This window comes from Centruroides vittatus, unplaced genomic scaffold (assembly GCF_030686945.1).
Source record: "Centruroides vittatus isolate TY-2023 unplaced genomic scaffold, ASM3068694v2 contig_299, whole genome shotgun sequence".
Classification (NCBI taxonomy): Eukaryota; Metazoa; Arthropoda; class Arachnida; order Scorpiones; family Buthidae; genus Centruroides; species Centruroides vittatus.
The window spans coordinates 2,261,387-2,278,048 of NW_027121909.1; the positions used below are offsets into that span (position 1 = coordinate 2,261,387).

The following is a 16,662-nucleotide window of genomic DNA, read 5'->3' on the forward strand; positions in this document are numbered from 1 at the left end:
CACCGTCCTTCAGATCGAGTTATAGTGATGAGAGTGAATTTAATTTCGCTACGTTTTACTGCATTCTACGAGTTAAAGGTCAAAACGAGATCGAAGGACGTCGAATATTCGTCACTTAAGACAAAAATATTAATAGACGAAAAGAGTAAGATAATACTTTCGACCAATACAAACTTCGAAAGACTACGTTCCTCTCCTCCATTGGTTGATGGGAGATAAATGAAAATCACGTGAGGATGGAAGAGGTGGGCGATTGCACGCCTTCTAACATTAGTAGAATCGGCATAAATACCCGGAATCGTCATTGGTTGTGAAGAGAGACTAAAATATAACTTCCGTTTGCTCACACCAATTCAACTGCTTTAAAAGTATCCCTTTTGTGGGCATATCCTATATCTGGCCGAAAAAAAACATGAACAGAATTCATAAAAATATTTTTTTTGGCATTATATCCGTGGGTATACTTTTAGCATTGTTTTCGGAGCGTGCAGAAGCACGTCCTGCTTATGTAGACGTTGACAATGTTTACGAGACGTTGCGCTACTTGGAAGAATTGGACAGATTATATTCTCAAAAAGCCAGACCCAGGTAAGAATTTTAGAATTTCGCAATTATTATTTTCTTTTTTTAAAATAATTTAAATTGGAGGAAATTTTTGTTTTTATCTTTCGCGCTCTTTTTCGCGTGTTGCGCGACTTTTGTAATATTAAACGTCCAGTTATTTTCTTATTTTTTAAAAGCATACAAAGTATTATTATAAAAATATATGCTATTAATAAAAATAAGAAAAGAAGAAATAATTAATGTAGCAAAGTGTTTAATACGCGCGTATCGCGTAGCGCTTTCTCAAAAATTAAAAATTTCATTTTATACATTATAAATATAAAAATAGAGATAATAAAAATTTAATTGTATGACATTTTGTAACATTTTACAACTTAAAAATCCGATACGAAGTTGAGTTATATATATATTCTTTTATCTATAATATTTCCGCGCGTGACACGCGAAGCGACGCGACGTACTTTAAAACGACGCTAAAATTACAAAGATTTTATCATAAAAAGTAAATTTTTAAGTTCAATTAAAGTTTTAAGCTTAATCTGATATAAATAAAAATGTTTAAATTAAGGTAAATATTAAAATTAATCCTGAAATTTTTATTCAAAGCTTATGACTTAAAAATAAATTAAAATCTGAAAGAAAAAAATCTCAAGTAATTCTAAATAAAGTAATTATTTTTTTATAAATTTAAGAAAATAATTATTTGATATTGAACGAAGGTGAACGGCATTTAACAAGTCAGAAATACGAGATGATATTTTTTCACGTTCATTATAAAAATACTAACGAATGTCTATCTGCAAAGAAGGAGATTACAGGATCATTATGCGACGATTATAGAAAAATTTTAGCTTTTTTTCCTTGCAAAAAATAGTTTTACTTATCTACAACCGTGAAAAATGTTTTAGACCGTTAATGGATAGCCTATGACATGGATCTTTCTTAATAATACCTAAAGACATACATAATGCGATTTTTTCTTTGAATTAGATAGCACCTGTAGGTCGTAAATGGTGTAAAGTATAGCAAAAGCTAGATAACATCTATATTTGATGGATTTTTAACGTCTTCATTCATTCCATAATTAAGCCAACTAATGAAAGTTAACGTCCATAAAACCACCAAAATATGTAATAAATTATAATCTAGATAAATGTTTAATCGTCTTTCGAGTGATAAATTTAAATCTGGTGATTTTGAAAAAATGCCGGCTATTAAAAGTTATGATATTCGCGTATAATGCGCACTTTTACAAATACTTTTTTTTCAGTATTTTACATAGAAATTTTTTATGTATTTTTTAATTAAATAGAAAGATTTATAATTTCTGAAAATATATTATTTAATTAATAACTGAGAAATTTACATAACATAAAAATAATTAATTAAATGTTATTAATGCTGCCTAAATTAAATTAATATTTAAAAAACATTACACACTTTTACTGATTAAAATGTCATAATAAAGTTAAAATTAAGCAAACATATCATACTCCTTATAATATTAAAATATATACAGTACATTAAATAATAAATAAAATAAAATTACAAATTAATTAAAATTATTATTTTTAAATCATAAAATTTATTATTATATTAATTTTTAATTATATTTAAATCATTTAAAAAGTTTTTCATAACTTTAATAATTTACGGATTTGTTATAGTTTGTAATTAATTACATTTAAATTATGTATTAAATTTTCGAAAGGAATTAATTATATTTAATGAGTTTAATAATAATTTAACTAAATTTAATAATTTTTCAATGAAGATTATAATTAAAATATTAAAAATATATAAATATAAAATTTAGATAATCTACGGAAGATAATTTGAGAATATTCAGATATTAATTTATATTAATTGAAAATATAAATTAACATTAATTAGATATATCAAGTACGAAGATTTACGTAAAAAAATTAAATAAATTACTCATTAAAATTTTACATTTCTTGCGCGCCGCATTTGCCGCGCGACTGATACGCGATGCGACTTTTATTTGGAAACATTACTAACTTCAGTTTACGAAATTCTATACTTATTAAAATTCTCATGATAACACACACAAAAAGGTAAACATAATACGAGCAAAAATTATTGTGACATCATCACAATCCACTAAAGTTTAGAATATGTTTTACCCCTGTACATCATACTTTTCCTGATAACAACAGAGTCATGTCGGTCATCTATGTAACTCCGTTCTAAGGAAAATATTTGAATTGAAATCACGTGACTTCCGGTCTCGAACGGAAATTCGTATATAGTTAATCGGGCCTGCCTTGAGCTTTCTATATCTGATCTCGACTTTTATCTATATAACACCGTTCTCTAGATTAAGGAAGGGCAGCAGACAACGAACGATAGTGGAAATTTACAGTATAGGTGTACAATTTCTTCAAATTGGAAAATATTTAAAATTGTTTAATACAGCCGAACCGAACCTCCTAATAACGGCCACCTCTAAACAGCGGCCATTTTCAGGAATTTATTTTTGAGCAAATTTATATAAAATAACCTGCAAAAACCGTCAGTGATCATTGTTCAGAGATTTGACTGTATAAAATTAATAAATATTTGCAATTGTATTGAATTTAATTATAAATAATAAAAATTTTGATAATTTGATTAAACAGTTTTCGATGAAAATTAAATTAAATGTCAAGTAAAATTAATAAATTTTTGCAATAAATAATATTTAAAATATTTAAAGACAATTTTATCAATAATTTAGTATAAAATGTAAATGAAACATCACATTAATATCTTTATGAGAAGATTTAAATTTATGAAAAGTGCCTCTCGTATGTAAGATTTGTAAAGTTACAAATTTATTTAATTAAGTTGGAAATACTCGTAAGACAACTTAAATTTCTATCGCACTTAAATGGCAAATACTTCTATTAATGTCCTAATAGAAAAGATGAATTTAAGTTCATCTCTTAACGATTTCGAAAGATTTCACAAATTTTATTTTACTTTTTACATTAAGAAAATTTATCCAATAAAAGATATTTGTAACAGATTTATTTAAGAAAATAACGGAAGAATATTGTAAAAATTAAATTAACTTGTTAATTAAAATGAAAATTATCTGATTTAATTCGATTTCATTGTTTTAACTTTGCATAATTAGCGAAATGTAATTAGCGCTCGTTCGATAAAAATTCAAAATTATTCTTAAAAAATTGAAGTAATTCATTACTAAAATGTAAGAAATAAATTTTTAAATAGAATTATACGTGATAAAAATCTTATTTTAACAATTAAACATATTTTATAAGTGGATAACTTCAAATTAAAGTGGATTCGTTGATAATCGACAACTTAAAATTAATTTTTCTTTATAAGTAATTAAATTGATTGCTTTTAGTGATTGATCAATTAACTAAATATTGGATAATTAACTATTTTAATTAAGATTTTAGCAATTAAATAATAATTAAAACATATACTTTTTTAAATTTCTAAATGTCATTATATCATTTTCTTAACGTATTAACAATTCTTCTTCAATTTCTTAACAATTCGTATTAACCAAAGAATTTTTTTTTATTAAGGTTGTTCAGAAAATAAAATTTTCTTTAGCTTACAGTAATTTTTTTTTTATTTAAAAATTAAAGAAAGTATGAATGTATTCAATATAATTTATGCTTTAAATTAGTTTTATATTTTTCTTTCATTTGTTTTCAATCTTATTTATTTATTGAACAAATAAAATAGCAAAATTTGTATTAGAATAATGTTTTTTCAATGCTCTTATATTAATTTTAAATAGGTATTGTGTCGCGTCGTATTATGTAAATAGTTTAAATTTCGTACACGTAAATTGGTAATGCGATAAGTCGCGACGACGCGACGCGACTCATCTCATCATTTATGAAGGAATTGTAAGGGGATAATGACACGTTAATTGATAATGCGATAAGTCGCGACGACGCGACGCAATGCGATCCATCTCATCATTTATGCAGGAATTATAAGAGATACGCGTCGTGACAATGTGTATAAAAGATATAACGCAAGAGTCGCGATATTGCGTTGCGCTCACCGCATTATCCTCTGAATGGCATTCATTTTATTTTTAAAGATGTAAGACACTCACTAGAATTTTTATAATTAAAATATATTTCTATTTCCTGTAGAAAACGATGTATTAATAACGTTAATTTATTTGAAGTTAATTAATTAAAAAGTTGTAGCTTAAATTATTTGTTTAATGCGTTAGTGAGTTTGAATAATTAGTTAACCTCATGAGCAGTGTAAATCTATTATACAGTTTTGATACGATTTTCCATATGAATAACTTATCATACTATCTCGTCGCACAACTTAAACACATTTAGTATTTCTACTTGTTCCTATGGGTATCTTTAAGACAATACACCAAAACATTATGTTAATTTTATAAAATTTAAATATTCTTAACAATTGAATTTGAAAATCATATTATATTTACCATAAAGACCTATCGTATGAAAGTTTATACATATATATCTTACGTATTTTTGAAAATATCTATCCATAATGCTCTACACTTCGATAATTACTTCAGTAAAGAGAATGTAATTAGTTGAAGTTTCTTTTGATACGCGAAAACTTTCTCTTAAAATGTTTCGATATTATTTATTTTTATTACAATATAAAAACAGCTTATTTTTAAAATTTGCATTATATAAATAATATCCATTTTATTACAGCAGCCATTGATATAGTGTAAGCGACGCAATGCTCTACGCTCAAATTTAACAAAACTAAATCGTATTAATTTAAAATGATGATTATTATATTTAGTAAACATTTTAAAAATATTAAAAAATATATTGCTATATCTTAAATTATTTTCCTGACAACGCAAAATATTGTTTTCTAAATTATTTAATTCAGCAAATTGTATTATAGATATTAAAAAAGTATTTTCGGTTCTATGTAAGAGTTTTAAGCTCTTAAATAGTAAAATACTCGCGACGCAACATCGGAAACGTTGCGTTGTATTTTAATACTGAAGAGACACGCGATAAAAAAAAGCAAACACCGTAGAAAAGTTATTAAAACAATAAAGTATTTAATGAAATTGTTTAAAAAATGAAGGAAAATTTGAGTTTAATATTAGTTTCTTTAATTAAAAAAAGTAAAGTTTGAAAGTATACCATGTCATTTTTCATCGTTAAAATTTAATGATTAAAATAAACAAATTTGTATATTTTTACTACATATCATCTTATCATTGCTAAGAAGGTAGTTTTATGTACATAAAAGTCAAGTCTTTTCCAAACTTTAATCATTAAACAAAAAACAATTAAATTAAACAAAAAAATCGATCTTCACAAACATTATATTATTACTGCGATAGGTTTAAAAAAAATAATAAAATCTGTATTTGGTTATAAAGATAATTTCTATAGCGAAAATATCATTTAAAAAGTTTTTCACTACGAGTAAAAAGAAATCTCACTTTATAAGAAAACATCTGATTTTTTGTGAGTTTTTTAAAATCGGATATTGTTTTTTGAAATTAAGAACTGTTCTTATACCAGATAAACGCTTCTGACGAGCATAGGAATCGTATGAAAGATATAATTTGAGAATGTAAAGTTATTATACATCAGGTTAATGCCTTAACTAGTCAGGTACAAGAGGTGCACAGACATAGGGCTCAGGACAAAGGAAGCCTTAGAATAAAGCCCGATCATTTTTATCGTATTTGTTTTTTATGTTTCCAAAAGAAAAAAAAAGTCAAAAATAAAATTTTGCACAGGTTACATAAGAAGCTACATAGGTTATTCGATGGAAAACTTTGACAAGTTTTATAGTATGCCAAACTTTTCGGAAGTTTAAAAATGTAAAGTGAAGCACAATTAAACGATTAGTCTAAAAAAAAATAATAATGAAATTTTTAGCTTGATTTTCCCCCTACAATTTTTAATGATAAGATAAACATTTTTTTACGATGTAACTTATTAATATTTAATCATTTTTGTAATATTATTTAAAATATTATATTAAGTTTTTAATTTATTAAAAAGAAATTTATTTTGCCAAAATTTAACCTTTTTTGTAACGATAGAAACAAGTAACTAGTATTATTTTAGTTAAAAAATTTAAAAAAATATTTATATCAAATGTTTAAAAAATTTAAATTCTGAAATATATTTATTCGTTTAAATTTGATTTTTTTTTTCTTTTTAAAACAAGCTATTATTTAGAATTAAAGTTTTGACGTGAAATTCTCGGATTAAACTTTTATAGTATAAAGTAAACACTTTGCGTTGTGTTCTCACATTATTTAGTTTAATCAACAAATAAACACTCTAGAAAATAAGTAATTTTTGCAATTCCGAGTCAATTTTATATTTTTATACCTTAAAATTAAAGTTTATATATATATATATTGAGGGAGACAGACCAACGACAACGAGTAAGAAACACTTCTCATTGTCGGGTTTTGAGTGAATATAAAAAATGAGATGTACAGTACTGTTTCCAATTCTAATTTTTGTAATATGGTATAAGGTAAAAATACGCTGGGAGAGGGACAGTTTGCCAGTACAAAAATATTGGGGATAACTTATGCCCTCTCTGTCCAATATGGATCTATGCTCATGTTTAAGAAATATGAAGAAAAGAGACTTAAAACTTATAAGACAGAGTTAAAAATATCTTTCTGGATTAAGGAATCCCGAAAGAAAATTTATATTGTCGAAAGATCATCTGTCACTCCGCTTCTAATGTCAATTTGTCGCTACCAATGAAAATTGTATCTTCTCCGGGGACAGATTGAATGGCGATAAATCGCTTGAAATGTCAACAAGTTGTCATTCCTGGTGTCCCAGAGCGATTTGGTTATTCCTTGTTGACGTGTGTAACTCGTTTAGATGCGATGTTGGCGTGCGAGGATACAAAATGTCGCTTTCTTCTCCGACTATAATATAAAGTATCGTAATCCCTCAACAAAAAATACTCCTTTCCAATTTTGTGTAAAATCTCGTAAACCGTTTCATTAATACTCAATTTTCAGATACGTGTTTAAGTATGGATCAACGCCCAATGTCTTCTGTAAAATAAATATATATCATAGGAATGACCGGAAAGAAAGTAAACAACTATATTATATTAAATTCCACAAAGTTTACGGAAAATTCTACGATAATTTAAGTGTATAAAAATATCGGAAACGTTTTATGATCCATAATATCAGCAGCATGTAGTTACTGAACGTAGTAAACGTATTCACAGCCACTAGTAATAACAGCGATTATCCATTAAACTAAGATCATTTTTGCATTAAAATCTTAAAAGAAACGTTTTTTTTTTTAATAAGGGAAAGTTTTGTTGATTCAATTTTATTCATAAAATAACTGAAACATTTAAAAATTTTATGTTAGTTTAGGTTTTTAATGATTTTATCATAAAAAGAATGGCGTAACGAAGTAAGAAAAGCGTATTTAAAACCATTGACAAACTAAATATCTGAATAATTTCAATTTGTTTTTATTAAATATTACTTTATATATTTTAATATAAATAGAAAATTGTTTTTAAAATAATGCATTTTTTTAAGGTTTGGAAGAAGCGCTGATAAATACCAAAGCATGTTTCCGAAGGTAAGTGTTATTTATTTTTTTGTTGTTTTAATGTTAAGTTTTCTATAACTATAAAAACTTTTTCAAATTTATAAAAGGTAAGTTTAAGTTTAAGAGTACAGCTTGATAGTAAAACACGTTTAGGACGTGACCTTCATTATATAGAGAATCCTTGTTGCAGTATTTGAAAATAAACCGTTTTCTTTCTGTTTAACAATCCAGGTTACTAGTGAAATAAAATATAAAAACAGAGAAACAACCGCATCAAAATTTATTGTTATGATAGAATTACATCTATCTTTATTTTATTACCGTGTTTTTAACTTCTACATATCAACTTAATTGGATATATTAAAAAGATCTCTGGAACACAAAAGAATATCTTCTGTCCATAAATGTAATTTAAAAAAATTATGGAATCTATAACAGTAATTTCGTCACTTATATGTTTTTAATACTTTATTTCGGAATTATTTTTACATTTATTTAGTTTATCGCATTTCTAGTTACTCGTTTGTGCTTTTATGACTCTTAAATCTTTATTATATAATTTTTTTTTGGTCGTGTTATTAAAGAAAAGAATTATGAAATATAAATTTTAAAAACGTTCTTTTCTATAATCGGTTAGAGAAGTGCCGAATAATAGAAATAGACAATTTTCGGAGATGATTTTAATCAGTTGAATTATTTTTCAACTTTAACTCTAAAATATTGAAAATTTCTGATCATAATTTTAAAAATATATTTTATAATAAACATTTAATTTAGCTTTATGTACAGGGTGTAAATGAGATGATGTTACGCAGATCGGGAACAGGTTCAGTGGTCCAAAATGATGATATTTGCTTATTATAATTACGGCCGGAAACGTGTCGTGGTGGTAGCTAGAACGACTGTAGCAGAAGTATCTCTAGCAAATTGTGGGATAACTTTATCGGGATTTCGAAATCACATACCCCAGAGAAAAAGGGTCTGAGGCCCTTTCCCAGAATATTCTTAAAATATATTATAATACTATTAAATAAATGTCGAGTACGTACAAATCAATGCAAAAATTATTCGAATTTTGAACGTTATAGTTTTTTTGGATAGATATATAAGCAGAACTTAGTCATTTGGAACAAGGCACAAGAGTAACTCAATAGTTTTCAATTTTCTACAGGTGCCCTGGCTCCCATCTAGCTACAGGCTGGGTGTCATGTGAGCGATAGAGGGCCACGAAGTTTTGCTTAATGCTGTTATTCCTATGGTAGTAAGACATATCACAAATACACATTTGTTGGAAAATGGGTTTGTTTATTGCTGGATATTTATTGTGTGTTGACGCTTTAGTGCTCTGTGCAATGTTACAGAAAGTGTTCGAAGTGGCAGCCTGCGACTACGTTATATAACGCGCATCTCTTGATGATATTCTGCCGAAACTATTTAGAAGATATTTTAACTTCTACGACTATTCGTCTCACAAGACATTTTTCTGATTGCATTGGAGTTTCACACTAAGCAGAACTTTGCAGTCCTCTACCGCTCGCACATATTTCCGGCCGTAAGTATAATAAGCAAATGTCATTACTTTGGACCACTGAATCTGCTCCCGATTATCCCATTTATGTTCTGTATATGTAAACCCTTCGTTAAAAATATTTTTAATTTGTAAACTTAACTCAATTATTAATGTTGAATAATTTGATTATCTTTTCTCTTTGTTGTAATTATAATTTAGTTAACAATATTTGCTTATTTTATTCTATAAATAATTCTATAAAAAACGGCATTAAGTTGTATTAAGATCGAAGTTTTCTTGCATTATCTTATTTATTTTGGTTTATGTGTTTAGTGAGAATGCAAACAACCTGTTACATTTTAGGATAATCGATTATTTTTTCTCTTTATCTTCCTCGTATATAAAATGAATTCAATCTAAATGAAGTATTTTTATATCATTCGCTTTATTGAAGATGTAAATTGCTTACAGGTATTCAAATATTTACCAACAGGTCGAAACATTTTAAATTCAAATTGCCTGTAAAGTGGAAATTAAAGTGAACACATGGGAATAATAATGAAAACAATCTCTCTGATCTTTATACTAATGTTCAAAGGACTGTATTTAGACATTTATCATTAGGAGTGAAGGTTGATTTTGGCGACTGATACTTAGGTCTGATACCGACAGTTCACATCGAATGCCACTCAGGACCTTCAAAGAGGAGAGCTGGAAAGTTTTCCCCAGGCGAAGAAAACTTAACAACTCCGTAATGGTTACTACCCCTATAAATTAATGTTATCTTTACTAACAAAAATAAAATCTTTATGAATTCTTTTTATTAATAAAGAAACATTCTACGTGTTTTATTTGTTAGAAGGGAGTAGAGAGGGAGTAGAGGAGACCCTCTCTACTCCCGGATCCCATAAAAAGCCCACGTATTGGTCCTGTCAAGAAGATTGGCTCATCTTGTCCCCATTCACCTTACCCTTCTTTATCCTTCTGTATTTCTCTTAATTCGGAAAAATATATTGTTGTTATTATTTTTATTTATTTATTTTCTTCTTTCGGTTGCGTGACTTCGCCGACTATTCAGTGGAATTCTCGACATTGGAGGAGAAACGACCCACAAACTTCTCCAGTGGCTTCTCCCCTGAATGTTCTTACAGAGAATAAATCTTTATTTAATTAAAAATTTTTTTTTTCAAACTATTCTAGCATTCGTTAAATAAAAAATTTTTTTTTCTTTTATAAGTTTATTGAAGTAGTGAATTTAAAAATAATCAATAAATTATTTTAAAATGGATGTATTACTTGTAACAGAACAGGCTACATCCTTTGTAAGTATATAAATTTAATGAAGCTTAAATGTTTACTATGGCAATATTTTGGTCACGTCATTAAAGCAAGCGAGAAATGACGAAAATAAAATTTATTCTTTCTGAAAATTGTTTACAGCGAAGGAATATTGCTTAAAGTATATAGGACAGTAAGATTAATTTGCTGGATAATATATAAGATCGACTTATCCTATTTTAAAACAGCACATCTTAAAAATGTGTGCACATTTTTAACTTGTTTTCCAAGTCATGGCCTTGGTGCAGTATAAAAAATGTAATAAAAGTATTTTATATCTATAATAAAAACATTATTTTATTATATATATTAAGTTCTAATACGATAGAATGATTCTCATAGTGTATAAATAGTTATAAAAATGTTATCAACAAGAAAATTTTCTTATATTATTATTTATTTATTAGTTCATATGTAGTACTTATAAAATATGGGATTGTTTGTCTAAATCTAGTAATGGATATGTAATTTCGCTATTTTTGTTTTAATTTATACACTTTATTAATAACAGTTTTTCAGATTTATTAATATATTTTGTTTGACATTATAATTCATAATGATTTAATCAATTGTAGTACGTCGATTGCTGAAATTTATACCAATTTTTCGCCTACCAGATACTGATAAAACCACTGAAAACTGGAAGTTTGTCGCGGGTTCGCATCTCACAATGGGCTGCCCTGTATTTCCCGGATTTTCTTCCTGTCTAATACCTAAATAGGGATTATTTTCCCGTAGTTTCCCACATCCTTAGTAGATAGCCCATGTGTTGCATTGACTTATACTATAAATTTATACTAATTTTTCTGAATTCGACCAATGCAATGAATTTCATTAATACTTTACTGCTTCTTTCTTTTATTCTTAAGACATGATCAAGAATATAATAGAAAAATTTAAGCTTTAATTTATTCAATTTAAATTCATTAAATAATGATTTTACATATCGTTTCTTAAAATAAAAGTAATTTAAATGCTGATTTATAACGTATTATTCTTTAAATTATTTGTTAAAGCAATAAAATAATAATTTTAATTGTTTATTTTTGAGCATTTTAATACTTTCTTATAGATAATTTTTAATTTTTTAACTTCCAGTTTCCTTATGAAAATGGAAAGAATGAGATGAAACCATCATTCCGACGGTGAAGATGTTCTATCTGCTGTTTATATCCCAGCAATGTATTTCTTTCCCCTCTTTATTTAAAGAAAAATACCCTATTTTATCCTCATTCATTGATATAAGTAGATTAAGTATAAATGTGATGAAATAATACACCAGCTTTAATGTGAAAGAAAGTGAATATGTAATAATTTTAATTATCACTTTAAGTAATAAAACCGAAGTGTATCGATCATGAGACGTTTTAATCATTAAAGTTTTCTTACAGACTTGCAATTTATTTTTTCTGAATTTTATACGAGAAAATAAAATTCCAACATTATTCAATTGCAAAAATATATAAAGTGTGATAAGACATATTATTATTAAACAAATTTAAAAACATGGAGTACGAGTTAATGAAACTAAAACAAGCTTTTAAAATTGAAGAAATATATTTTCACATTGTCAACAAACTATATAAATTACAGATAAAATAATATTGTTTTTATTGAGATATAGTAAAAAATTTAGTAATAAATTTTGAAGAGGTGAACAATATCTATTCTTATAAATATATCATCTAATAATTTTAATATATTTAAAAAATTTAATAAACACCTTTATTGGTCATGTTTTTTGCGTTTGGGGTGAGAGATGGTAGAGTGACCTCACTACCACCGTATAGCCCATGAAGACCTTGTGCCATTAAACAATATAATTCAATCCAATTTCACCGTATGCATCATTACAACGCATTTACACACACATCATGATTAAATTCTACATTTGGTTTTGTTTTTTGGGGTTTTGGGGTGAGGCATTTTAATGATGATTACAATATTTATTTCAATTATTTCAATTTAATTAAGACAGAAGGTGAAACTTGGAGGACATATCTAAGTAAATCCTTAAAGTTCCACCTTCCATCTTAATTAGAAGTAGATGAAATTTGAGTTGCAAGATTTGAGAACGTACAAAACAAGTTAAATAAAAGCATTTAATAAAATTTATTAAACACTTTGGTAAAATTATTTTATATTAATTAATAAATTACTTTATTTTTCAAATAGTTTTAATTCATAATTCTTCTGACATACTTGAGTTTTCCTTATTTTTAAATTCGTTATAAAGTCAAGGAATAATTATAACTGAAACTGCACAATGTTGTTAAGTCATAGATATCTACAGTAAGTTTCAATATAATATTTTCACTCAGTTTCCAAAACTAAACTTTTATAGTTTTAAGTTTATCATCATTATTACACATACAATATAATTTCGTAAATAATTTAAAAGGCAAGAATACAGCAAAATCCTTGCTGCAAAATTGAAAAAAAGCTTTTTTCCGCTTCCATTACAACATAACAAATGAAATTAAACAAAACACGTTAAATAAAGATGCAATTTTGTGAGCATTATAAATCACTAAGCAATGTAACGAAACATGGATCACAAAATTATCGTGATAATATTTGATACACATCAAAAGTATTATTAATACTGTTTTAATCCTGCAATTTGCTTAAGTGACGAATTAAGATATGTCGGAATTCCTAGGCATACAAGATTGAGGCCCCTCTACATAATTTTATATCTTTTCGTCTTTATTTTCGGAGCTCCCGAGATCCGGGAGCCTCAGATATGTGCTTCATGTTCCTAATTAGCAATATAACACTGGTAAAACGATTCCAAATTAATACACCTCCATAGAAAATATTTCGTCGTTTGCCTGTTAATTTAAATTAAGGTAAAATATATTGTCACACTTTTCTAGATCGTATAAATTTTTGTTTTTTTTTGCTTCAATATTATGGCTATTAACTATGTTAATGCAAACATAATTATTAGTCATAATACTATAGTTTGATAATAAAAAGTATTATTAGAAATAATTTTTTTTAAAAATTATTTTACTTCATTAATACTAGAGTAAAGATATTGTTTATTGCCAAACCGTGATAGTGTTTGAGTAAAAAATGGGTTTAAAAATGGTTAAACTTAGATCATGTATTATATATTGCACCTATGTACTGCATTTGAATACCTATAAAATGATTTAATGATTTTATTTAAAACTTTATTCTGTTTTTGAGGGTTGAAAACAGGCGAAATCTTACTTAATAACCTGTGTGCCTTGTGTGCTCTGTTTAGAAGGGGGATTTAGAGGGGAAGCGCAGGGAGCAGCAGCACCAAGGGTTTCTTCCAGGAAGGGTCCAGGAGGATATATCCTCGATATTCCCTTGTATAACATCATATAAACATTTTTCTAAAAACACATACAGTATATACATAAAAACAACAATATAACTAAGTAAACATACAATATATATATATATATATATATATATATATATATACGATTATAAACGTATATAACTTATAAACAACATATATATGAACATAAATATAATAATATACTGTATATAAATTGACCGACCAATTTGCATTTTTCTCTAATTTAGATCAGAAAAATATCTTCGGAGAATGTTTTCCGAAAGAAACACTGGCTGCATCTCTTTCTGGGGATTTTTTCGAGTCAAGTCTTACCTCAGACAGGGCCGGCCTTTTCTATAAAAGGGCTCGGATGCAAGAAATTTTTTGGGACCCTAAAATATTTTCCAAAGGTAAAAATAAAAGGATTCGAAATAAACGTGTAATGCGTAATATGTATTTATTCAAAAATGCGATGTTTTTGCTATTTCATTAAGTATTTCAGAAAAGTTACAATTTTTGCAATTTCCTTTTCGATCCCTTGAGCGGTTTTCTAGTTTATTTTATTTTTTCTAATATTCTTATATCAGTAATTAATTTCTTTCCCTTTTAATTTCGTAAATTATTTATAAAATATAATTACATCTGATAAGCTTAGTAATCAGTTTTCTTGCTTTTATCTATTACTGTAAATGCAGTTCTTTACGTACTTCACAAGACCGATAATCATTATTTGAATATTTGTTTCCCTCAGATGTCATTCGTTAATAATTTAGTTTTGAAAAATTTAATTACAAATGAAATTATTTCCGAAAGTATTATATTCGGATTATGTTTGGGAGCTTTAAAAAGCATTTAAAAATCGTAAGCAAACGTGCAATAACGAATACATCAAGACATTTTTCTTGTCAACCAAATACGATATTCAACTAAAGCTTTTAAATTAGTAGTTTCTGTAAAAGGGACTTTATGGATCTTGGTAAAATGTTTATGATAAAGAAATAAGTAAAAAGTTATTCTCAAAAGAATTATTTTGAATATTATCAATAGATGGCACCACATTATAGTCAGCATTAGAGCCAATCTACAATATACCGTAAAGCATGTCCAAAACGTAACTTAAATAAAACAAAAACCTATCTAAACGGAACAAATTCTTTAGAACAGCGATTTTTCATGTTAAAAAAAACCTGTTCAAAACGGAAACCTGCCAAACCGGGAAAAAATATTCGATACCGTGTGATTCCGTTTTACACAGATTTTACTGTATGTATATTTATATCAGTGGCGTGCCGTCATTGGAAGCGATGGAAGCGCCGATTCCACCTTTCAATGACCTTCCCTTGAATTTTATAAAATATAAATTTTCATATTTTAACGTACTTTGAATTAATTAAAATTAATATTTTATTATAACTGCATTATGTATCTTTTACAAATTTCTATACTACATGTGAAAAAAACGATAAGATTGCTATTGTATATTCGAATAATTCGGTGGCGGAAGGAATGTCGAAACCGGGTCAGTCTCCAATCAGCCAGATTATATAGGCATTAGCACATGCGGTTTACAGTGCACCAACCTCACCCGGTTTAGCTGGTAGAAGCGACACACTCGTAAAGAGTACAGCTTTATATCCCAGAGCGGTTGTGGGCTGTTATCCGCCTGCCTGTCAACTTTCAAGCAGCCAGATTATAGGCATTGGCGCATGCGCTTTACATAGCACAAACGTCACGGTTTAGCTGGTAGAAGCGACACACGCGTAAAGAGTACGCGACTTTATATCCCGGAGCGGTTGTGGGCTGTTAGCCGCCTGCTAGATATTCGGCCACCCTCAGCGCCGGATCCAATAGGTGCGAGGCCCGATTGAATTTTTTTGCGGGGCCCCTCAAACTTTAGATAACAAAATTAATTAACTGTTAATTTACATATTGAAATACGTTGGGTTTTTTATAATAATAATATACCTAGATATTTATTTTTGTAACATGTACTATTTTTAAATATATAAATTTTGACGTGATGCGGGGCCCCTTCAAACGCGGGGCCCGATTAGCACCAATCGCTCCAATCGCCTAAAATCCGGCCCTGGCCACCCTCGCCCGATTATGTGAATCACGAGCAGACTAGATCAACGGCGGGCAACCCGCGGGTCAGCTACGGCTGGCGAAAAGTTTCTATCCGGCCCGCGAGATCTTTAATAGATTATTAAATTGGAAAAATAACTAATTAATAGTTATTTTTCCAATTCTTTGTAATTTTCGAAAACGATAAGAGAAATAAATGTAGTAATTAACTTTTTATTTATTTATTTCATATTTGCAGACTAAAAAAATTACGAGTCACAAGAAGG

General features: G+C 27.6%; 1 protein-coding gene across 1 annotated transcript; it reads left to right on the forward strand.

Annotated features, from left to right (window-relative positions):
- Positions 1-288: 288 nt before the first annotated feature.
- Positions 289-12,391, forward strand: LOC136972644 (neuropeptide F-like). The gene is made up of 3 exons (XM_067267244.1): positions 289-588; positions 8,132-8,174; positions 12,091-12,391. The coding sequence occupies exons 1-3, from the start codon at positions 413-415 to the stop codon at positions 12,139-12,141; spliced, it is 270 nt and encodes an 89-aa protein (XP_067123345.1). The 5' UTR covers positions 289-412; the 3' UTR covers positions 12,142-12,391.
- Positions 12,392-16,662: the final 4,271 nt, after the last annotated feature.

Excerpts from the sequence above, each read along its gene's own strand:
- LOC136972644 (XM_067267244.1), top strand. The coding sequence starts at position 413 with ATGAACAGAATTCATAAAAATATTTTTTTTGGCATTATATCCGTGGGT. Across the intron at positions 589-8,131 it reads TCTCAAAAAGCCAGACCCAG|GTTTGGAAGAAGCGCTGATA; the intron begins GTAAGAATTTTA and ends CATTTTTTTAAG. Across the intron at positions 8,175-12,090 it reads ACCAAAGCATGTTTCCGAAG|TTTCCTTATGAAAATGGAAA; the intron begins GTAAGTGTTATT and ends TTTAACTTCCAG.